The 22427-nt window shown below is 36.5% G+C and overlaps 4 protein-coding genes across 7 annotated transcripts; 1 reads left to right on the forward strand and 3 right to left on the reverse strand.

Moving 5' to 3' along the window:
- Nucleotides 1-152: 152 nt before the first annotated feature.
- Nucleotides 153-1746, reverse strand: LOC18612558 (DUF2996 family protein). 2 transcript variants are annotated; one of them, XM_018128716.2, is made up of 5 exons: nucleotides 1398-1746; nucleotides 995-1070; nucleotides 630-889; nucleotides 458-530; nucleotides 153-378 (listed from the first exon to the last, which is right to left on the reverse strand). In XM_018128716.2, the coding sequence occupies exons 1-5, from the start codon at nucleotides 1509-1511 to the stop codon at nucleotides 224-226; spliced, it is 678 nt and encodes a 225-aa protein (XP_017984205.2). In that variant the 5' UTR covers nucleotides 1512-1746; the 3' UTR covers nucleotides 153-223. The 2 variants fall into 2 exon arrangements, with proteins under 2 accessions (XP_017984205.2, XP_088662687.1); XM_088806561.1 differs by having other exon boundaries at nucleotides 630-1070.
- On the reverse strand, nucleotides 1591-5691 carry LOC18612559 (HhH-GPD base excision DNA repair family protein). The gene is made up of 8 exons (XM_007049423.3): nucleotides 5122-5691; nucleotides 4925-4984; nucleotides 4043-4162; nucleotides 3855-3952; nucleotides 3159-3700; nucleotides 2925-3031; nucleotides 2448-2673; nucleotides 1591-2347 (listed from the first exon to the last, which is right to left on the reverse strand). Exons 1-7 carry the CDS (start codon nucleotides 5494-5496, stop codon nucleotides 2590-2592), a joined length of 1386 nt encoding a protein of 461 aa, XP_007049485.3. The 5' UTR covers nucleotides 5497-5691; the 3' UTR covers nucleotides 1591-2347; nucleotides 2448-2589.
- A 380-nt stretch (nucleotides 5692-6071) lies between these two features.
- Nucleotides 6072-10604, forward strand: LOC18612560 (glyoxylate/succinic semialdehyde reductase 1). The gene is made up of 8 exons (XM_007049424.3): nucleotides 6072-6340; nucleotides 6811-6921; nucleotides 7015-7116; nucleotides 7689-7790; nucleotides 8766-8881; nucleotides 9409-9487; nucleotides 9566-9736; nucleotides 10268-10604. Exons 1-8 carry the CDS (start codon nucleotides 6236-6238, stop codon nucleotides 10355-10357), a joined length of 876 nt encoding a protein of 291 aa, XP_007049486.3. The 5' UTR covers nucleotides 6072-6235; the 3' UTR covers nucleotides 10358-10604.
- Nucleotides 10605-10750: 146 nt separating this feature from the next.
- On the reverse strand, nucleotides 10751-22388 carry LOC18612561 (Homeodomain-like transcriptional regulator). 3 transcript variants are annotated; one of them, XM_088806811.1, is made up of 18 exons: nucleotides 22100-22388; nucleotides 21521-21655; nucleotides 20802-21236; nucleotides 20148-20206; nucleotides 19817-20059; nucleotides 19544-19606; nucleotides 19234-19450; nucleotides 18997-19097; nucleotides 18630-18716; nucleotides 18316-18447; nucleotides 17250-17390; nucleotides 16726-16848; nucleotides 16150-16608; nucleotides 15231-15644; nucleotides 14391-15008; nucleotides 12975-13079; nucleotides 12614-12839; nucleotides 10751-11399 (listed from the first exon to the last, which is right to left on the reverse strand). In XM_088806811.1, exons 2-18 carry the CDS (start codon nucleotides 21570-21572, stop codon nucleotides 11395-11397), a joined length of 3480 nt encoding a protein of 1159 aa, XP_088662937.1. In that variant the 5' UTR covers nucleotides 21573-21655; nucleotides 22100-22388; the 3' UTR covers nucleotides 10751-11394. The 3 variants fall into 3 exon arrangements, with proteins under 3 accessions (XP_088662937.1, XP_007049487.3, XP_088662935.1); XM_007049425.3 differs by having other exon boundaries at nucleotides 10751-11316; nucleotides 20802-21233; nucleotides 22100-22386; XM_088806809.1 differs by having other exon boundaries at nucleotides 10751-11316; nucleotides 22100-22386.
- Nucleotides 22389-22427: the final 39 nt, after the last annotated feature.

The raw sequence follows: 22427 nt of genomic DNA on the forward strand, positions 1-22427 counted from the left end.
GCTATTCTTACCCCTCCTTAATTCCAGGTCTTGAGGTTGGACAAGCTGATGGGCGTTGTCATTTGTCTAACATTCCCTTCAATTAACATATCCTGTATTCTAATTGTAGGACAAAAATGATACATTTGGTAATATCTTTTGTTTAAAATGAATTGGAAAATTTTATATGTTAGCATTACTTTCGGACATGAATAATTACATGGCATGTTTGTATGCTATAAAATCATTCTTTCCAGACAGGAATAATTCCTTGGGCTGCCAAACGCTTTTCAACCCAGAAGACTACATGCTTTGCTGTGATTTTCTTCTCATCAATGAGGAAGGGCTCGACAGTGCTTGCTCCCGAGCCATATGAAGACAATGAAAACCCTTTTGGACCTGTGCAAACGGAGAAAAATGTCCATCATTTATGGGCAAGGGACCTGATAGTTGTTTGGAATTGCTGGAGTTAAAATACCTGTGAGGACTCCATTAGGGAAGAAGGCCCAGAATGAGTAGGGGCAGCCCTCCTTCAGGAATGAACCTTCCAACTGTCAAGTTGGAACGGGCAGATTCACAAAACCATTAGCAAGCACAAATTCAAATGCCATTTTTTGGAAAATAGATCAGTGAGAAAATAGAGCAGACACCTTGTTGTCTTGGAAAGAAAGCTCAATTTCAGATAGATCAACTTGAGCTTCAAGTGTTGTTTTCAATGAAGGGATAACATCCTCCGCCATCAACTCTGGCAGGGGTTTGGCAGGAGCCTTTGCTGCAGGTTTGGGCCTTGCTGGAGCTGCCTTCGGTGCTGCCTTCACTTCCTCCTTCTCACCAGCACCTGTGGCCTTTGTTTCAGAAGTGGGTGATGGTTTTGCTTCAGCAGGAGTGGTTGCCTTTGTTTCAGCTGTGGCTAATAGCAAAAGAAACATATTTCTAAGCAACCCAGAATTCAGAAGATCAGCTTTGCTTCTAGAAACAAGGGCTTTAACATACCACTCCAAATGGAAAAACCTACCAGTAGGACTAGACGATTCCTGCACAGCAGAACAGGCGACACATTTACGCGAAATCATTGATTTACTGACCATTTGCTGCAAGGGTTGAGACCAAGGATTCAGCATCTATTAGTAGTAATGAGGTTATCTCATGACCGTTCAGGCCAAGAGAAAAACTTGGCAGACCTCCTCAGGTGTTTTCAACTGTGAAGTGAACTTCTATGTTTTAGAACAATTACATTTGACAGCAAACAGTAATTCTACCTAAGATTCAGATTAGAATTTCCCTTGCTTTCAGTCCAGAACTGCCGCCTCTTCGATTTGAAGAGAGGTAAATGAAGAGGATAGAGCGGCGTTCAGACTAGTTCAGACAGTTGCTTAAATTAAATCATACAAAATTGTGGCATATACTAATAAAGTTACCATTGATAGTGTGAAGGAGAATGAAGAGGAGGTGGCTCTGGAATTCCAACGGAGATACGAAGAAGACGATGGAAAGCTTGAGAATCCTATTGCTCTTCCTCCCAGTGTAGCCATTTTGATACTACCGGAACTGGGTGGATCTCTAGCTACTTCAATTTTATTCGTTTGCTACTCTTTGTTCAGTCATCAAACATTTCTTTTTGGTATTTTCCCTTGACGAATATCTTTAAACTTTTCTTTTTTTGGAGGCAGAGGCAGAAAAGATTGCTGTCATACAATAGAAGAAGAGAAGTGAATAGACGAGAGTTTTCTGATCCACAAGAAGCTTAGGAGAATATATGCCACTGGTTTCTTAAAGTTTATTTTTCTGTCTGCAAAATAGATATTTATTTTCATATTGTGATAAAGGGAAAATAAAAAATAGGAACAAGCTAGTGGTCCAACCACGGTCCAAACCCAAAAAGAAAATGGGAGCAAAATCGTTTTTGTTTGTTTCTGAAAGCAGCATCTATATCCAACTTCTACACTGGTATCCTCTTCACCTCTCTTTTCTCTGGTTGCCATTTGCATGGCAGCAGCTGACTGAAATCCAGAAAATATGAGCAGCCCTCTCTCATTCTCCCCACATAGTTGAGGCACCCTATAGATTTCTGTATTCATTTTCATAAACTAGAGAATACCGGGCGGGGTGGAAAGCTCTTGCATCCCCTTCCCTGCCAACAAATCAACACAAGATGGGGCCAAAAACCACATAGAATAAAAGCTTCCAAACAAAAACGAAGTGTTGCTTTGATATTGCAAAGTAAGCATTGAGCTGCCCCAACACGAAGTGTAGCAAACACAGAAAGGACTTTTTTCATGACAACTAAATGTTGTTAATAATTTCCTTCTCCTAGGTAAAATCTGGAGGCATCCCCACGTCTTGAATGTAAACTTGATGGCTGACACATCTGAGTTGAACACAAAATTGAATCATTTATTAGAGAAAAAAAGAAAAGAAAAGATATGCCACACAGTTGCATTTTTGGAAGAATCAAATGCAGAACAAACCTATCTTGAAGACATCGGCAGTTGCTGATAACATGCATGTTGTACAACTGATTAACAAAGTTGTCAACAGACAGCACAACCTGCAATCTCCAGAATGTTTCTTGTTGAATCAATGCAATGTCAGACTGCTGCACCACTTAATTCATGAACACTTCACTCTTTTTCTTGATGGGATTGAACTGTTGGATAATCCATTCTGTTTAAAATTTTGAACCATGGAGTATACCTGCATTGAGAAGACAATAATGGGCATTGAATCACATTAATGACAACAAAGTGGAAACTATACCAGATGAATATATTCACAGTGACAGAAAAACAGAAAGCCATTAAGCTTTCCATTGTACACGAAAATATAATTATGAAAATGTTCTGAAGAAAAAAGTTTGTTTCCTGGCAACCACAGAGCAATTACAGAAATGCCAAAATTTAGAAGCTACTTGAAATCAGCCATGAATCCGTTCATCACTATAATACCTTCTGTACTGATGATGTCAATCCCATTCTAGAAACAGCATCGCTGTCCAAAAGTTTCCAATCCATGGTTCCGCTGTCCTTCTCTTTGTACAAGTCATGCATCCCACCTACATGCAGGCAGATTAAAAGAAAGGATAGTCACAATTAACAATTATAAAAAGAAAAAATAATCATCGTATCCAAATATATATTTACATGAGATGTGTTGTATGTTTGAGAGAGAGAGCCTCAAACCTTTAAGATGTAACACCAACAACTCCACGTAAATCTTACGGCGAATGTGACTGAAAACATGGACAAATTCCCCAACAAGTACCCTAGAAATTATGCTACAATTTTTTGGGGGGTTAAGTTTAAATGACTTCTTCAGTAATTGATCAATTAGTTTCCTCCTCATGGCTAGGTCAGCTTCTTCATCCAATGTAACAGAAGGGAACTCCCAAAGACCAGCAAGTAAACCCTCATCTGGCCTCTTTACGAGAAGGAATCTGCTGTCAGGTTGGCTTTGGTGCAATGTACCTTGGCTTCCAGAAATCTCTACAACACAAACAGTAGAAAAATCTTGTCTTTGTTTTGCCTTTACTACCTTTGTAGGATAACGTGTCACCACAACTGACTCATCATTTTTGGAATTATATAATGCACAGCATTGGCTTGATACAGGACATGAAGAGCAGCTTGGGTTCAATGGAGTGCATAAGGTTGCACCTAGCTCCATGAGAGATTGGTTAAAATCCCCAGGTCGAGAAGGATCTACAAGTTGAGCTGCTAGTTTCCTGTTCCAAAGAAACTTTTAAATGCAATAAATAGTAACAGGAGCAGCAGTAATGATCATTATAGTCATTTCACCACCAGTATTCCTATTCCAAACTAGAAATAATTTGTATAGGAATTGAAACAAGAGATGTAGGAGATACTAATAAAGCTCACCAGAAGTTCTTGACAGTAGTTTTGTCTTTTGGATTGGCAGAAATAGCCTTTAATCTAGCAAGCACCCTTACCACATTTCCGTCAACCACAGGCACCACCTGAAAAACGAAATATAGAAGCTATAGAAGCAATGCTCTAGATTCCCCATGTCTCATTTGAAAAAAAAAATTTACTTGGAACCAGATTACCTCTTTGAATGCTATAGAAGCAATTGCTCCTGCTGTATAATCTCCTATTCCGGGAACCTTCCTCAAGGTGGAAACTGTATTTGGAAACTCACTTCCCCTAGCCACAATCATCTTAGCTCCCTAACAGCAAGAGAAGGAAAGACAAAAAATTAGGTCATGCTTCAATAAAGATAGGAAAATTATATCTAAGCAATAACTTTTCTAGTTTTTCCTTCAAAGAAGTTATGTTCTTTACAAGGCAACAGATGGTAATATTTCGTTTACAGTGCTTACCAAACCTGATAAGTTAGCAAATAAACTCCATGGTATGACAAAAAGAAAAGAAAAGAAGTGATACAGGGTAGACTGGATGGTGAACATGGGAAGCAGTGAGCATTTGCATGACTGAAAAGGGGAATTTATGCATCAACAAACAATTTGGCCAGAATGATCCTCAAATTGAAATCATATGCACTGCTACAATCATCCTGGACAGAGCCATACATAAAGTAGTAAATTGGGAATCATAATCACCACCACAATGAACAATTAGTTTTAAGATTGCATGACAGCATGAAGACTTGATTCCTTTGCACCATCTGTAACTATGATTCAAATTTCAATTGCAGCCTCAAACAACTATGATAGTACTCTTTTTTTTCAACATCAGAAGACTGAACATTGTGTGAGAATACAATAACAAGAGGTTAATAACACCACCAAACAATAAAGAATTTTTGCATATAAAATTACCTTAGAAGTTAAAAAGTAGTAGTATAAAAGTTTGAATCTTTACTGTCCACTTAAGCTTTTTAAATAATTGGTCACACAGTCTCTTTTAACGCATTATTAGAAGAGAAAAAAGACAATCGGAGCAAAACACAAAATGCAAGTAGAGCTAACCTCCAAAAGGAAACGAGCCCTTCTGTAATATCCCAACCCTGCCCACATCTCGTTCACCTCCTGGAAAAAACATTGAAAAGAAACGAAGAAAACTTCCATTTAAAACCCAATTACCACAAAGTAAACAAACAAACAATACTAGTTAATAGTAATATATACTATATAATAAAATGAAATGAATTCAAAGCAATGCAGACCTCAAGAGAAGCCTGAGCGAGGTGTTGAAGAGTGGGCCATTTTTGCATCCAACGCTTGTAGTAGTCAATAACAGTCTGAACCCTTGTTTGTTGCAGCATCACCTCTGAAACCCATACCCCGTATGCCCTCTTTTCGTCGTCTTCTTCTTCTTCTTTTTTAACATTTTTGCCATTTCCTGATTTTGTCGTTCTTCTTCTCCAAGGGAGGTCTCTTTGGTTCTTGTCGTACCACTCCAACAATGATGACCTTATCCTATTGGTGTCCTCTTCGCTGAACAAATCTTCGATGTCTCCCATGACATGTTCTTGTTCTTCTTTGATCAACTGATTCAACTGGTGCCTCTTTTTGTTGGTGTTGTTTGCTTTGTTCTTCATTGGTCAACGAGAGACGCGATTGGGTTAAGTTTGTTGGGTTGTGTTAGTTTTGTGGAAGTAAGCCCGGCTGCTGGTGCTGGGTGCGACAGTTTGAAATTCGAATCCGCGGGTGGGCAAGTAAAGTAACACAACCATCCCCAACCAAGGGTCAAGTCAAGTGGTAATCTGGGGCTTCACTTTGACCGTGTCTCTATGCATCTGTCCGCTGTAATTTTGCTTTTATAGATACTTTGGCAAGTAGAGTTTTACAGCTTTACCATTGGCTCCCCTCACACTTTATAACGTGTTCAAAGATGATTGGTTTCCGACTCAGGTTTTCTCGAACATGGGACACAGAGTAACATGTTCTCCGAGGATTCCGAGAATAGCGGAGCACGATCACCTTCCGTCAGAGACTTACGTGGAACGCATCTGTCCATCCATTAACGACAAACTAGATAATCACAATTACAATAATTACTACCAAAAATGAAATATTTAATTTACTGCAGTACCAAAATTTTAATACTTTTGATATTAATTAAATTTAATATTAGTAAGGTGACATTGGTGAGAGTGATTTTTATCATATTTTTATCAACATTAACGTTAAAAAAAACTCCATGCTTTTGTTTTGTTTTTGTGTATGTACATAAAGATGGAGTCTGGTAAGAAATACTGCATGAACTAGCAACAAAGAAAATTTCCTAAGTGAAAGAGAGAGTAAACAAAGACGAAGAAGAAGAAGAAGAAGAAGAAAATGGAGGTTGGGTTTTTGGGACTGGGAATAATGGGGAAAGCCATGTCAATGAATTTGCTGAGGCATGGATTCAAAGTCACTGTTTGGAACAGAACTCTTTCTAAGGTGCCATTCATTGCTTTTTATGACCCTTCACCAAAAAAGTTTCTTTTTTTTTTTCCTGGTGGGTGTTTACTTTTCTTTGAAATATTTTAATCATCAGTTGCAGATAGCGTTCATCTTAAGATCTGACTGGTGGGTTGGTGTTTGTTTTTAGTTTTATGTATTGAAATTATAATTTTTTTATGATTTTTTCCTCTTAAAGGAAGAATGGGAAACTAAATAACGAAAACAGGAGATTGATTGAATTTGATTAAAAGAAATCAAAATTTCCCACTAAAATGATGAATAAATTTGATTGTATTCATTTTCTTGTGACTGTCAAAAGAAAAGGCTTTATCTTTTTGGTGAAAACATTATGATACGGCTGAGTTCAGTCCGTTGTTGTATGTGAAATATGGATTCTTTGTAGCTTGATACCAGACCGATTTTTATTACAAAAAATTGTGGCATGGAAATTTTTGTTGTAATTGCAGTGTAATGAACTGGTGGCTCATGGTGCCTTAGTTGGAGAAACCCCTGCAGAAGTCGTTAAGAAGTGCAAGATCACCATTGCCATGTTGTCTGATCCCGCTGCAGCCCTTTCGGTAATTACTAATTTTGGTATACATACATTTTAAGCCCCTGCCATCCTCAATTAAAAGTCACTACCACAAAAAATGTATTTGGTGATTGCCTAGGTTGTTTTTGACAAAGATGGTGTGCTCGAGCAAATTTGCAGCAGTAAAGGTTACATTGACATGTCAACTGTTGATCCCGAGACTTCTTGCAAAATCAGTGAGGTTAGCTGGTAATCTTTTGTGCTTGATTGAAGGTGCTTCTTTATGTTTGAAAGTTAGAAAGTAAGAGGGTCTTCTGTTGAGATGTTGTAATTTGTGGAACCCCAAGATAATGGGCAAATAATGGCATGTCTTTTATGAGTATGGGAGTGTCATATAGCAATTTTTATCATACTGTTGAGAGAGTCAGGAGATTTTTTTTATTAAGCAGAAAATAATTTGTTTTTCATCTCGAAGTTAGATAGTGGGTTAAGAAATTTTTAAAAGTCTTTTGAGAATTACATATTCTCTGAGGTGTAAGTTTAAACTGTATTTGTTCTAAAAATAAAAAGAAAATTATTTCGTTAAATGACACATGCAAAGGTATTGTTGATTGTTGAAATGGTGTCAATGTTATGCTTCCCTTTTGTACTCTGATAAAGACCAAGGATACTTTTTGGAAGATGATGTTGAAGATCCATGCAAGAAGATTCTAACGACATAAATTTGATATACTCTATGATATTCTGTTATTTAGTGATTTACCAATCAATGAATGAATTTATGCATTTCTTACTTACATTGGATATCTACAGGCAATTACATCAAAGGGTGGTCACTTCCTTGAGGCCCCTGTTTCAGGTAGCAAGCAGCCCGCAGAAACAGGTCAACTAGTGATTCTCGCTGCTGGGGAGAAGGTAAATTGGTGGATAGATTTACTGGATTTGTAGTACTTGTTCGTGTTAATGAATGGTGCACCTTTGTTCATACTTCCTCTATTTTGATAGAAATTTATTTCAAGATAGTAGGAATATGGCAAGGCCGACTAAAACAAACTAGATGTGCTGCGTGTTGCGACTACATAGATGTGCTGGTTTTTCTTAGAATTATAATAATGCAAACTAGGTAATAATGGAATAAATGTTTTGTTGCTGGTTTTGACTGCTCTGCTATATAGGACTAATTGCCCATTATGTTTTAAAACATTGTGACAGTCAGGGAATGAAGTAAAACAACCTTTTTCAGTTGATTATTTTCATTTTCTATTGACTGAGTGAACCTTCCAGAAGTTCATACTACGCAGTTTGGGCATGTTTTAATGAAAAGAAAACAGAAAATAGTATCGATTGATAAGTTTTACATTTAATGAATCCAAGAAACCTTACAACTCTGCCACTGGAGGTTTCATTTACAAATATTGTTCTACATTCGACTTGATCTAGGGCCATTCCTTAAGGATAATGTAACATACACTTTCTTTTTCACATTTTGCCATCTCATTCCATGTTTTAAAATCAAACAATCAGTGGACTTCATTTTCTGGAAACAAACTCCCATTGAAATTTTGTGATTGAAAGTGGATGAGTGAGAAGTGGGATTGAGATAAAGGAGTGATAAAATGAAATGCGTTATTACATTAATTTCATATTGTGATAAAATTTAACCTTTTCCTTTAAGACATCCCATGGGAGCTTCTATCAAGTGGCATTTTAAATGATCAACTATTAACCGGCCTTTCACTTCCATGGTGAAAAAGTTAAAGAAAATAACAGAGTGGAAGACAATGGAATCCATTCATCTTTTTCTTGATCACTACTGCTAATATATCTGTAGCCTGCAAATTTATCTTCACTTTGGTGTTAACTGCAACCTGTCACTGTTTGTAAATTTAGGCATTGTATGAGGAAGCAATTCCAGCTTTCGATGTCTTGGGAAAGAAGTCTTTCTTCTTGGGACAGGTTGGAAATGGAGCAAAAATGAAGCTTGTTGTTAACATGATAATGGGCAGGTAACGATTGCTCTTTCTTTCATTCATTTTCTGAACCCAAAAAAGAAAAATAAACAAAACCGACTGAAATTGAGCTAATATATTACAATCATTGTTATATTTTTATTTTTGGAATAAGCAAATATTTTTTTCATAGTGAAAATCCAAGGAAAAAGTTTGCAAGCTTAAAATAAGAGAAATCAATATGGCTCTTTGGTCTATGAATAAGTTGGGTTGATCTTTTTGCTTGGTTGATATACCTAAGGTTTTGGTGAAAACTTTTACTACTAGAAATATACAACTTATGTCACTAAATTCTTTGGTAATATAAATGGGGCAATATTGACTCCTAAGTTTGATATGTCAGTGCTAGGTTAAAGCTTTCATATTCTGTTCCAATTTTATGTCTCCACTAACTGGGGCTACTTTGGCTTCGAAAATAGTTATTCATTTTAGAATACTACTATGCTATAAATAAATTAAAATGCTTCTTCTTATGATTTGACGAATCCATCTGGATGTTTATCATGGTTCTTTGTCTTCTGCAGTATGATGAATGCATTTTCAGAGGGACTTGTACTGGCTGAGAGAAGTGGACTGAGTCCACATAGCCTTCTTGATGTACTGGTAAGTTTGCAGCCAATGAATATTCTGTCAAGTTGTGGAGAGACAGAAACTTACAGTGAGTGAGCTACTTTCTGGCAGGACTTGGGTGGAATTGCTAATCCAATGTTCAAAGGAAAGGGACCTGCAATGCTCCAGGACAATTATTCCCCTGCATTTCCTTTGAAACATCAGCAGAAAGATATGAGGTTGGCTCTTGCCCTTGGGGATGAAAATGCAGTATCAATGCCAGTAGCAGCCGCAGCCAACGAGGTTGTGCTTTTCTTTCAATCTGCTTGCCCTTCTCCATATGTTGGGAATTGTTATCTGATGTTTATACATAGTTTAGGTGCTAAGACTCAAGGAATTTGATATCCTTCATAAGCTTAAATTTCCTGATACATAAAGAGTGATATAAAGGTGCTGGAGAAGTAAACTTAAGTATATGAACCATACCTTTTGGAACTTGGAATCCCCCATTTCAGCCAAAGTGGTTCACTGAGTTTTGTTGGATTCCTATATGAACAAAGATGCCACTGCACTCTCAATAAAAAAAAAAAAACCCCAAGCATCTAAAGAGACACATAAATGCTGGAGGCAATCACTAACTTAGAAATAGACTAGTGTGGTGAATTAGGAAATGTTTCTAACTTTTGGCTAAGATTTGTCATCATCAAGATGCAATTTAATGGATACCTTTAAATTTTGTATGCAACTTATCGTAACATATCAAATTCTTGACACTTAATTATAGGAAGCTTTAAGATGATTGAACTGAAACTTGTTATTCGTTTTTGGTCGTAGGCTTTCAAGAAGGCGAGAAGCATGGGGTTGGGAGACCTCGACTTTTCAGCTGTTTTTGAGACCGTGAAGGTTCTTAAACATTCATCTTGATATCGTGGATGCTAATGTCTTGAAACACAAAGGAGGGACCTCACTGGGTTAATGATTTAGGGGGTCACAGCTTCATTAGTTGGGTTCAGTGTTGGTTCATACTCATAGTGCCGATAGAGTTCCTACACAGGGAAGCATCCCCCTTGTGTGATGTTGTTCTAAGTACACCTCTATTATTACCCAAAACAGCTGGTTTGGAAGTTGGTAATATCATGTTATAAAAATGGTCTGTGGTTCTGCTTCTTTATCCTCTTTTGCTTAGCCAGCCTGCAGCGATATTTAATTATCAATATGAGAACTTCAAATTATAGATCTACCAGTACTAAGCTCAGCCATTGGAAATTGCTTGACGATTACAAGATAATAATAAAGTAAAACAAGCAGGCATAATGCTTAGCGGAGGAAGACTACAGCATACGCTGGTAAAATTTTATTCCGCCATTGCCAAATTAAAATGACAAGTTAGCTGTGTACATCAATGAAATGAGATTACTGTTTGACAAGGAGCTACAACATTCCTTTTCTACAATGAAGGAATAATGGTAGTAATCATTTAACTGACTGGGGAGCACGGTATACAGTTTTGTACCAAAAACTTGATTTTCCTGCATATGTATGTATCTAGCACTGTACAATGTCTAAATAGCTCAGATTCCCTGAGTACAATAACATTCAAAAATGAATATTTAGTCATAACTCTGCTCTGTACAATCTCATACGATGTTCCTGCCTTCATCCTTCGAAATCAAACTTCGAATGCATCAAAATAAATGCTCCAATGATGAATATTGAATAGTCAAAATGACAAGCCATAGCCGGAAGAGTGATTTGGTGTTAGGCATTAGGATGACAATGGAGACAGCACCCGAAAGTCAAATGCCTTGAATAGAAGCAAATGAGCTTCCCACCTGTAGAAGCTCCAAACAGAGGCTGGCTTTATTCTTTCGGAGCTCTTCTCTCTGAAGCATAAAAAGCCCACATTGATTACTTTATCTAAAGCAACAGATCATCCAAGTCACAGCAATGTAAGACAAATGCTAATCTGCACAAGGATCTGAAATGAGAAGACATGTCCAAGCGATTGAAATCACAAAAATTCTGTATTACCACCCTATAAACATGTTTCTTTTCTATTTCCATATTGTATCTTGGGGATATCCAAGGATAACTTCAGAAAAGCACAATTGCTCTTTTCCACTCACTTAAAAAAATTGATGCAAAGCTGAGAGAGTGAATAATATCCCGTTCTTGTGATCTAAAATATATTTCTCTAAAATCAGCCCGACTCCAATGAATAATTGCCATAACAATCAACTTTTCAAAGTTGTTTAGGTCAGAAATTAACATGACATAGGATCTACCTAATCATCCACATTGGTTGCCTCTCCAAACATTGCCAAAAAGATGAGCAAATAAGACAATTTAGAAACATAGTCCAAACTAACCAGCCTCAATTCCACTCCAAACCATGCAGTCCTGAATAGTTCTCTTTAGATATAATTTGAAAAAAATATGGTAGCTGTCATCCCTTGTGAATGAGAATGGGAAAGGCACAAATAAAGACTCACTACAAAATAACATTTGAGAACAGACAATTCTTACAAAATTTCATATCTTTTTCAATACATCATCAAGCAAAATAAATTCAAACTGCGTTTTAAGTATGCTAATTTAATTTGCACTAGTTTCCTGTTAAGATAAAGCAAAAAAAAAGGAATGTCATATCCTGCTGGAAGAAATTCCAGGAGAACTGATAACTAGCAACTAGAACTAACCCAGAAGGTTAATTTTTAAAAACATCACCAGAGCTAAAACCTAAACTATTAGAAAATATTTTCGGCTTATTTAAGTTTCATTGATTGATGTTTTAGCCTTTTACCTTTTGCTTTGTACCTTTTTTTTTTCAAAGCATGAATAGGAAGAAACAAGCATAAAATAGAAAACGACTAGAAAACCAAAGACAAATAGCAAAAAGCAAAAAGCAAAAGGCAAAAGCATCAAGAAATTAAAATGCATAAAGATCAGATTCTACCCATCATAAATAAATCTTCATCCATAACATAATAGTTTCATGACAACAATAAACAATCTGAGCCATAATTGCCAGCAATGATCCTTTACTATAACCAAAACCTGATCAAGTAATATCTGGTAGCCAAAATAAATCCGTATAGCAAACAGAAAGAAACAGATGTCCAACTTTGATGTCTGGAACACCAAGTGTTAAGACAATTTGTAGATAAAGAAGGAATATACCTGAACATCTGGTCCCATTTTCCAGTTCCTTTTTGGAATGAACTTTCCTCAAATATGGAGCAATAAACTCATCCAACTTCACCAACCAGAGTGCAACTGCAGATGATGTTTGGGGAATGGTTGGAAAGAATGCTATGATTTCTTCAATAACAGCACAACCCCCTTGATCAGTATTGCATTGATTCAACCAATTCTCATTAATTGCTGCAACAAAATCAGCAACAACCTGCAAACATGATTTGAGATGTGCAATCCCAAAATCAAATGATGTACAACTAGCCTCAGGTATAATTATTAAAAATTATCATATTATTCAAGAACTATTAAGCATGGAATTACATTAAAAAAAAATACATCAAACCTGCAAAAGCTCAGACAAAGATGAGGTCCGTCGTAGCCGTTTGACCCACAACCTGTGAGCAGACTTTGTCCAAGCACCTACTAAAGCACCTTCAGGCATAACTGACTGCAAAAAGAGTATGAAAAGAAATTGACACAATGATTAATAAAATAATTGATAAAAGTTTGTTCTTTCTGAACTATTTATTATATCAACGACTTATACGCATGATACTGAAGCTTCGCATGATGTTGCTATAAAAAGAGAAAAATATAACTTCTCATAAAGCCAGACATTTCACTTCTCATGAAGTATGATGTAATAGACAAAGTTTAGCCATAAGCTTTCTATGCAAATCTCATTGTTGACGTTAAAACTAATTATATTATATTAAATCATGACAAATAAAATATATTTAAATATAATTTTATGAAAGAGTTATTAATAATCAGTGTTGTCAAAGGTGCAAGACCCATTTTAGGAGCTAGACCTTTGTATTGCTGGAGGCATAATACATGAAAGAAGCACTTCCCCAAGTTCAGTAAGGACTAGGGTGGAAATTTTAGACACATAGTATCATACACAGAGACCAAAGAAATTTCTGCTTATTATATCTAATACACTTAAACATTAATTTGTTAACAAACATTTAAAAATCTGCTCCATTCAACAGCTTAATGTGTTCCAAAGATCAAGTATCAAAATAATTCACAATAAGTCATAGTCATACACTACTCTCTTTCCTTCGCTTCAATCTTTAACAAAAAGTTACGCATGGACTATATGACCTATTTTCATTCTTGTAAAGAGAGTTGGTATTGTCCATTTTTTACTATTTAAAGAACAACTAATGAAAGAAACTAAAGAAACCAAAGAGAGAATTAGGTATTTGTTTTATGTGCCTTTCACCTTAAAATAAAGGCACACCCATGCACAAAAGGTGTGTGCCTGACCAATGGGTCCTCAGCTGAGGGGTGCGAGGTGTTCATTTGATTTGCTCTACACCTTAGTGCTTAGGTGTGCACCTTGACAACACACAGGGAAAAGAAACGGCGATAAAAGCAAAATGACATGCATATGCATACCATGTCATCTAGTAAGGCAATATCAAATCTAGGCATGTCCCTATGTGCTATATACGTATGAAAATGTAATATACTAGTGCCTGACCAATGGGTCCTCAGCTGAGGGGTGCACGATGTTCAGTTGATTTGCTCTACACCTTAGTGCTTAGGTGTGCACCTTGACAACACACAGGGAAAAGAAACGATGATAAAAGCAAAATGACATGCATATGCATACCATCACATCTAGTAGGGCAGTATTAAATCTAGGCATGTCCCTATGTGCTATATACATATGAAAATGTAATATACTAGTTTTATGCAGAAAAAGCCAGGTAGCAAAACAAAAACCAATGAGAAAATGACAGCAAACCTCAATTGCATGGACTGCAGCTTTCAGTGATTGCAGCTGTGATGATAAGACTTTGAACTTTGGAAACATACTATTGTCTCCTTTCTCTCTGCACGTAGCCACATGAATGGCATACCTTTCTTCTAGATCAAAATCAAGCTCAAATGTGGTATGGCAGATCTTACAATGCTTCTCATCTCTCCAGTACAAATCATGACAACTCTCACATCTGTTAAGTGAATCAAGATAAGAACGTTTGCTGTATTTTACAGCATTAAGTTTCAAGTAAAAACATTTCCATATCCACATATCAAATTCTTGAAGACGTCTCCACTTTCGGTTTTGTTCTTCTCCCTTCTTTCCAGCTTCAAGAACTATAGCACCAAATGGGGTCAAAGATTCATTCATGGCTATTGTCAAGCTTAGGTTGTTGTCAACGTCAGAAACAGGAGAAGAACTGTCTTCTCTGACTAAATCCAGCTCAGGTGATTCGGATGGCATGCGCCTGATCCCTGCATCATATAAATGTCTAGTTGACATTTCTTGACAGAGGGAAGCTTCCCGCTTCTCTAAGGATTCAATAAGAAGAGCTTCACGTTTACCCCTGTCATCCAAAACTGCCAACAGGGCACGCAATGCCTGTACCAGGATTAAGGGACCAACAAATAATAACAGTTAAAAGTCGGTAACACAGAACAATCACTTTGTCATATAAGACATGGCAAGAAATCCAAATTTCAGCTTAAGAATATCCTTTTAGAAGAGAAGTAAAATCTTCATATAATGATGAGAAGACAAATATTATCCAACACTATAACAAATTAAGAAAGGCCCTGCATTATGAAGAAAGCTGAGAGGTACCTCTTCGGTGTCAATAACTTCCCAATGACCATCTTCAGAGGATTCATAATAAATCCTCCTATGGCCAGGGTCATATGCATTACAAGGGCCCAGGAAGAGCCAATATCTGTTGTACCTACGATCGGAGCCCAAAAATATGGATTGCATTGGGTGTATATCAACTCCAGTTTGAGTTTCTTTTGCATCCATTCTACTGCTAGGGCATTTCTCCTTTTCACAAAACTTTAAAATTGATGATGAATCAAGTGGGTGAGAGTCTGATGATGTATGTGCTTCTTGTACACCATTCTTTGGTCCACCATAGACCCAAGATGGCCTGGGAAAATTATGTTGGTTTGATGATCTCTTTATTTTTGCTCCAGAACCATAGTGAGGGATGTTGGGGACACACTCAGCAATGACTTCACTCGGATTCTAATCAATTAAAATGATGACTAAATGAGAGGCTATCATGCAAAATATCCCAAAAAAAAAAAAAAAGAGACTATCATGTATGTTAACACTAAAAATTCATTTTCATAGCAGAACAAGAAAGGTTTGAGCAAGAATAAGATGGAACATGGTAAGACAAAGTTTACAATCTAAAAGATTTTGTCAATCATCTTGTGTGCACAAATACTTACAACCGATAAATAATAGAAAGTTAGAAATGCAGTCAGTAGTTTGCTGTTGATATTAAAGTTTGACTTATCCAAATAATCATCGTATTGATCATGGGTCCTCAAGAAAAGAGATAAAAATCTCCATTTTAAAATCTGAGTGCCTGAATGCAACATACCAAACAAGAGAGCAGAAAGGACCTTTCTCAATCTCTCTTTCCTTATTATTTCTTCTTTTTGTCTGTTATTTTAAGGGGATGAGGGGGTAAAAGGGGCAGGGAGGGAGGGTTTAACTTGTGGCCAAATGAAACATGACTTACCTCCATTCTGACACTGGAACCAGCACGAAGAAGATCGATCAAAGCCACTAATGCGTTCAACTTCTCTTCAATGCTCAAGTCTGAATATTCACCTTCCATAAGTCCTAGCAGCCACACTTCTCCTGGATGGCTTTCATCAATTTCAGTGTAGACTGTCATCATGTTATTTTTACTTTTACGATAATTTTTATGTTTGAGTTTCCGTTGATAGTAATTTCCCAAGTCACAGTCAGAATCTTCACTGCTGCTACTTGCACTACTGTCATCAGTGTCATCATCAACACTTCCAGAGTCCTCAGTGTCGGAATGAAAGTCATTGCCTTCCTTTGCAACAGAATTGCTGCGAAGACGGTATGCAGATGATGATATCTTTTCAAATAAAGTAATATCACTTGAAAGAGTTGAACATATTAATTCTTCGAGTTCCTCAGTCGTGCTAGTGAGATTCAATTCAGTAACCTTCAGAAGGAAACGAAATTTTGGTCACTGAAACAGGGTCATAATGATGACAGTAATGATGATTTCAACTTAGTTAGATCAAAATTTTCTTTTGAAAAAATTAGATCCTCATCTTACCGGCAAAGACTTTGCCAGGTCTGAAACTTTCAGCCCATTATTTCCTCTTTCTGACAAAATTCTAAACAGCTCACCCTTTAAACTACCAGGACGTAGGCCATACCTAGCCATGAGGCTCATTTCCTGTATTACAGAAAAGAAGATTAAATTTCAATTGACATATTTCACATATATCCAAAGATCGATGGATCAGCAGAGAAACTCTACGTAGAATTAAAAACCATCAAGTAAAGAGTTCTCTAACATAGACCATTCTTTTATAAAGGGGGTTCTCCAAAACAAATACAAACCTCAATCATGTAAAACTAAAATTTAAAGCAAAAAAGTTTAAGCACTAAAAATAGTGGGGAGTTAAATAAGAGAAGTGAGATAAATCAATGAAGAAGGGGAAATTCAAAACAGATACAGCATATATATCACCTATTATTTTAGATTACACAACTGATACTCCTAAATGTAAGGAAGAAAAAGAAGTTTGAATCTGAGATTTAACCATAGTAATACAGAAAATAATGTTCTCATACCTTGCTAAGGGCTTCCCTCCGCAATAGACCTTGTTTTGAACCAAAGCCAGCTGCAACCAAAACTTGACGCAGTATTTCTGTCCATGTCAGTGGGTTCAAGGATGTCTTCCAGAACTCCACCACAAATTCCTGGTTCTCTACCTGATAAGTCAAAGAAAAACAATTATATCCTTATTTTTAAGCAAGGGCATAGAGCTTCCAAATCCTCTAAAAATTCACTACCTCAACATCCTAGGGGTTTTTTCAGAAAGGCTTTTGGCTGCCAAACTAAATTACAAAAGTTAAGTGATATATCCATATATGTTTCCAGGAAACACTTCAACACCAATGTGCTCCGCAAATTGCCACATGCATCTTCCCTTTGTATTTATTTCTTTATGTTTTTTTTCTTCAGCATATGTAGGTACTTTGCTTATATAAATTATAACCACTCAAACATTCCCAGACTCTGGTTTGATGCTTCATTTAAGCTGCTTTGGTTCCAATCATCACAAAAGAGGAGACAAGAGCAGGTTACCAGGCCCAGACAAGAATTGTTAATACACATCATTTTAACAGATAATTATGTGTAACTTGACCAACAGGCTTAATAAATGTAGAAATAAAACCAATTGGTTAACTTATCGTCAAATCAATCTTGATCAATAACAAAAAAAGATCTATTTAAGTGAACTATAACTCAAGCAACAAACTTTTGTAAACAATTGACCTTGTCTAACAAGTGCTTCACTTTGGATAGATTGATTTTTCTAGTCAAATAACCATTGATTCCAATCTTTCTTTTTTTATTTTTTTGGTTGGGGAAAAATCTTTTACAGGCAATCTAAACAACATTATATATGCCAATCAGCCAGTGAGCCAGCAAAAATTTAAAATCATGTCCAGCAAGGTTTGCTTATCCTATTCATAACCCAGCAACCAGTAAGACCACCTAAATCATCTGGCATATAATTAAAACAAATCAGCAAAGGAGGATTTCCCACACAGAAACACACTTCCAGGTGCATAGACAAGACGCATGCATGCATGCATGCATTAACAGTAAACCTGTGCGGTCATTACTCACCGAGTGAAGAAGAGCAAGAAACTTGCAAGACAAGCCAAAATGAGGCAAAAGTACACCACTCAGCTCCAATTTGACATCCGACAAAAGAAGCTGTAGAAGGGCCACATGAATTTTCCCAAGTAGCAATGAATCCTGAGATGTATATACATATATATACATATATATATATATATATATATGTTTATAAGTACAAATAAGAAATCAAATGAATATATCGAACCCAGGTGACAGAATAAGAAATCAAATGAACTGGCAACGAAAAGCCAAGTTAAAGATTTGACGACGTATATGGTAAAATAAAGATGAAAAATAACCTTATCATGAAATGCTTGAGCAAACTCATCAAGTGTGAAGGAGCATATGTCAAGTGTTACTGAATAAGTATACAAGAAATGGAAAACCTGCAAAAAAGATTTTGACCAACAATTAAGCAAGATAATTGAGGGAAATAAGGAGAACATATGATTTATAACATACTATCACCACTAAATTCTAGATGAAGAGCAAGACAGCAGCCACCAGAAGCATGCTTTAAGAATAAAAATTCTTTCAGCAAAAAAATAGCAAAGATTAAACACAAGAAAAAAGATTATGCACAGCATATTTCATGCAGGATAAATTGGCCTTTGCCAAATCACTGAAGGAAGAGCAACAATAACAAACTTTAAGCATTGTAGACACCTTAAACAGTTTTTTGACAGTGTCTGGAGATGAATCCCAGGGTTGCATACTGAATGGTTGCTTCATCTTAACTGAACTAGGTGGAAACTTAGCCAGCAAATCTGGGAAACAATAAAAGAATTCCTCTTAGAACTCCAAAAAAATTTCTTATGTATGCACATGATATTTGTTACAACATAAGGTGGAAAACTTGCTCAAGTATTCTTAAATATATATCATGAACACTACTAAACCAACCTTTACAAAGGGAGCAACCAAGCACTCCACTGGTACCAAGATGATCAGAGCATGTCAATGGATTTGGTCCGGCTTGTAACTCCCTCAGCTCCAACTCTTCATCATCAACTAGCATTAAAAGCTGATCAAGACTTTTATTGGATGTACTTCCTTCTAAAGCAAGTTCACATTTTTCTTTGTGCAACTGCCTATTACTGTCATCTTTGTTAGATTTCATCTGGCATTAAAAAGTTAAGCCAACATTAATACAGAAGGTATACTGTACTTAAGCTAAACCACAAAAATGTGATAGAAAAGACCACAAAATTACCTCTCTCCTTTTAATTGAAGGCCTCTTCTTTTCCTGTAACTTCTTTTCCAAGCTTCTCTGTTTCTGGAAGGGCAAGTTACAGTCAGCAAATTTTCTAAATAGAACCATTAAGATAAATTTAAGGAAATGATCAACCAAGAGCCAAAGGCCCTGGTTTCTCCGGGAAGATTAAAAAAAAAAAAAGATTTACTAGAAGATTAAAGAAAAAAACAAAAACAAAAAACGAAAAGTAATCAACACAAAATCTTGTGAGAGAAAAAATTAATAACTAACCATTAAAGATACTAATGGTTGCCGTCTTTTGTTCCGAGCTGGTGGCTTTCGCACTACAGGACTTGATGTTTGGGGAGGAGCAATGATTTGTTTATTAGAAAAATCAACACCAGTAGGAATATCTCCGCCCTCAGGGTTTACAACCCTCCAAACTGTCATCAAACCTTTTCCAATACCATGCTTCTTCACTGGGGCACTCTCATTACAGTTGTTCTGATAATCTATGGTGGTAAGCTCAGAAACCTTAAATAGAAGAAGCAAAAATAAAAGATATTAGGAACCTGAAGGGGTGGGAACTGAAGGGTGCACATATTGAAAACATTCTTGATACCGTTCTCCTTCTGGTTGCTCTTTGGTCCTCTTGATCAGCAGGATGAGAATTTTTAGAACCTAAATATAAGAAAAGTATGAGTAAAGGATTTTTTTATTGAAATACAGTGTAAACAACCAGAAAAACTGGATAAAGCAAAAATCAAATAATGACAAGCTATATTCCTCCAACTCTTCATTTGTCATCAAGTACCCTTGTCAGGAACTTATCAAACATCTCTAAGTGGACCAGCATATGGGGTCTTGACCTTCCAAATATAAGGAAAAATTCAGAAAAACTGAATGCACCCATGTTGGACAAAAACCCATACCAGACTTAATCCTGAGTCTGAGCAATACAGATTAAGATTAAACAAAAACCATAAGAAAGACTAAATTTCAAATATTCACTAGCTTTTGTTTTGTTACACCTGTTAACTGGTAAACAGTAATAAATGGTGCAAAATTTAACAAGAAAAATTGCTTTCTCCATCTTAGGAAGATAGCAACTTTGACAAGCTCAACCTGATGAGTAACAGAAACCCACATGAGGTTTTCAGCATAAATTTCATTTGCAGCAAAACCATAAATTACGGCATCAAAGAAATAACCACCATTATTGAATAGCATCAAGTATCTATTAAGGCAACAAGGCTACAACTTTCCAGTAGTATACCTTTGCAGTGGCAAAAGGCTTGAGAAGGAAGAGAGTCAAATTCCACACCAAGTGGAGGACCATCCTTGCGAAATACCTTCTTCAGAATGTACTGAGGAGATGACAAATCCTGCAGAAGAAGCATTTTCTTCTTTCTCTTGTTAGCTGTTGAAAATGCACTTTTATATCTCGAACATAATGCAGCACCAGTGTTTGACCTATTATGAAACAAAGAGCCCTGTCCTTTAGGGTTCTTTCTACCAGCAGAAACACCTCCAACATTCCTTGCATTAGGAGCATGGAGTTTTTTCATAGAATGGATAGGTAACATAATTCCATAATCCCTTTTATCCCTTCTTCTCCTCTCAACAAACCATCCCTTGACCTCCTTCAAAGTTAATCCTAAAGCTGCAGCATAGCCTTCCATCTGTCTCTGGGTAGGATATTTCTCCTCTGCTTCACATGATAACACAAATAAGAAATAAAAACATAGTGCCATACAGTAATATATCAGTCAGCTGGATTAATTGAAGAAAATCAGTAACTATTAAAGCCATGTTTAACGCGTACTTCAGAAGGAGGTCTTAGCTTAAATATTAATAAAATTTTAGAATCAATCTATATACTTGTAAAGCCATCTCATCTAAGTAAATACTTGGAAAACTTAACTAAACGATACCCTGATAAACATGGTATGACTTTTAATTCTAAAAGATAAATCTTCAGAGCCACACACACACCTTCATAGAAGCTCTCGAGAGCTTGAAGCTGAAGTGACGATTTCCTCTTCATTTCGACCAAGTTCTCGTAGCCTTCTAAGTGATTACTTTAATTCAAATTCCCAAGTGCCGAAAACTCGAGCCATATTAAACATACTGCGAATTCCAAACAAACAAAGAGTAACCATTCAAGAAGAGAAAAATAAGACCAAAATACCCCCTCCACCCCACCCAAAAGAAACCCCGTAAGAAAAGAAAAGTAATAAAAGGATTTCATCAGCTGTAGCAGGTACTGAGTACTATCATCGTTAAAAAAAATTCATCTAAAGGAACAAATGAAAGATTATTAATAGAATCATCATCTTCAGAAAAAATGGAAAGGAAAAAGGCACCAATTTCCCTGGAAACAAATTAGCTTCCCATTAATTGCTTAAAGCAAAGAAACTCCCTTGGATTTGAGTTCCTCTTAAAGAATCACAGATAGAAGAGAAAAGAGTGAAGTGCAAAAGCCCAATAGGGTTAACCAGTAGAATTACAGATGACAAACATAAAACGACATGCATAAAGCTCGAGTGAGAAGAAGAATCAGGAAACACATACTTAGTGGGCAGGAAATGAGCGAGAGGGAGAGACGAAGTGAAGAAGAAGAAAGAAAGAAAGAAAGAAATAGGGAAGGTTGGGTTGAGACTTGAGAGCTGAGGGAGTGCAGAGATTTTAGAAGAGCCAGTAGGGTTTTGGGTTTTATCATCTTTTTATTTTTATTTTTTGATTTTAATATGGGGTGGATTTTAATTTTTACGCTTTTTCTTTTCATAAAAATATCTTTTCCTCGGCAAATCTCTCTCTGCCTGGCTCCGTGGCTTCTTCTCTGATTCTCTCATCCCACGCCATCATTTCTAAAATCCCAGCCAGCGGGGGAGCTTTTAGG

Source organism: Theobroma cacao, chromosome 1, assembly GCF_053813885.1.
Source record: "Theobroma cacao isolate CCN51 chromosome 1, ASM5381388v1, whole genome shotgun sequence".
NCBI lineage: Eukaryota > Viridiplantae > Streptophyta > Magnoliopsida > Malvales > Malvaceae > Theobroma > Theobroma cacao.

Bases quoted from the DNA above. Each gene is read 5' to 3' on its own strand.
- LOC18612558 (XM_088806561.1), bottom strand. From the start codon at position 1,511: ATGGCTACACTGGGAGGAAGAGCAATAGGATTCTCAAGCTTTCCATCG. The intron at 1,071-1,397 runs GTAACTTTATTA...CAACCCTTGCAG, and splicing joins TCTCCTTCACACTATCAATG to CAAATGGTCAGTAAATCAAT. The intron at 531-629 runs GTGTCTGCTCTA...CCAACTTGACAG, and splicing joins TTTCTTTCCAAGACAACAAG to TTGGAAGGTTCATTCCTGAA.
- LOC18612559 (XM_007049423.3), bottom strand. From the start codon at position 5,496: ATGAAGAACAAAGCAAACAACACCAACAAAAAGAGGCACCAGTTGAAT. The intron at 4,985-5,121 runs GTCTGCATTGCT...TGTTTTTTCCAG, and splicing joins TCGCTCAGGCTTCTCTTGAG to GAGGTGAACGAGATGTGGGC. The intron at 3,953-4,042 runs GTAATCTGGTTC...TTCGTTTTTCAG, and splicing joins CTTCTATAGCATTCAAAGAG to GTGGTGCCTGTGGTTGACGG.
- LOC18612560 (XM_007049424.3), top strand. From the start codon at position 6,236: ATGGAGGTTGGGTTTTTGGGACTGGGAATAATGGGGAAAGCCATGTCA. The intron at 6,341-6,810 runs GTGCCATTCATT...TTGTAATTGCAG, and splicing joins GGAACAGAACTCTTTCTAAG to TGTAATGAACTGGTGGCTCA. The intron at 7,791-8,765 runs GTAAATTGGTGG...TTGTAAATTTAG, and splicing joins TTCTCGCTGCTGGGGAGAAG to GCATTGTATGAGGAAGCAAT.
- LOC18612561 (XM_088806809.1), bottom strand. From the start codon at position 21,572: ATGAAGAGGAAATCGTCACTTCAGCTTCAAGCTCTCGAGAGCTTCTAT. The intron at 19,607-19,816 runs GTTAGTTATTAA...TTGCCCTTCCAG, and splicing joins AACCATTAGTATCTTTAATG to AAACAGAGAAGCTTGGAAAA. The intron at 15,645-16,149 runs GTAAGTCATGTT...TTAATTGATTAG, and splicing joins GTTCCAGTGTCAGAATGGAG to AATCCGAGTGAAGTCATTGC.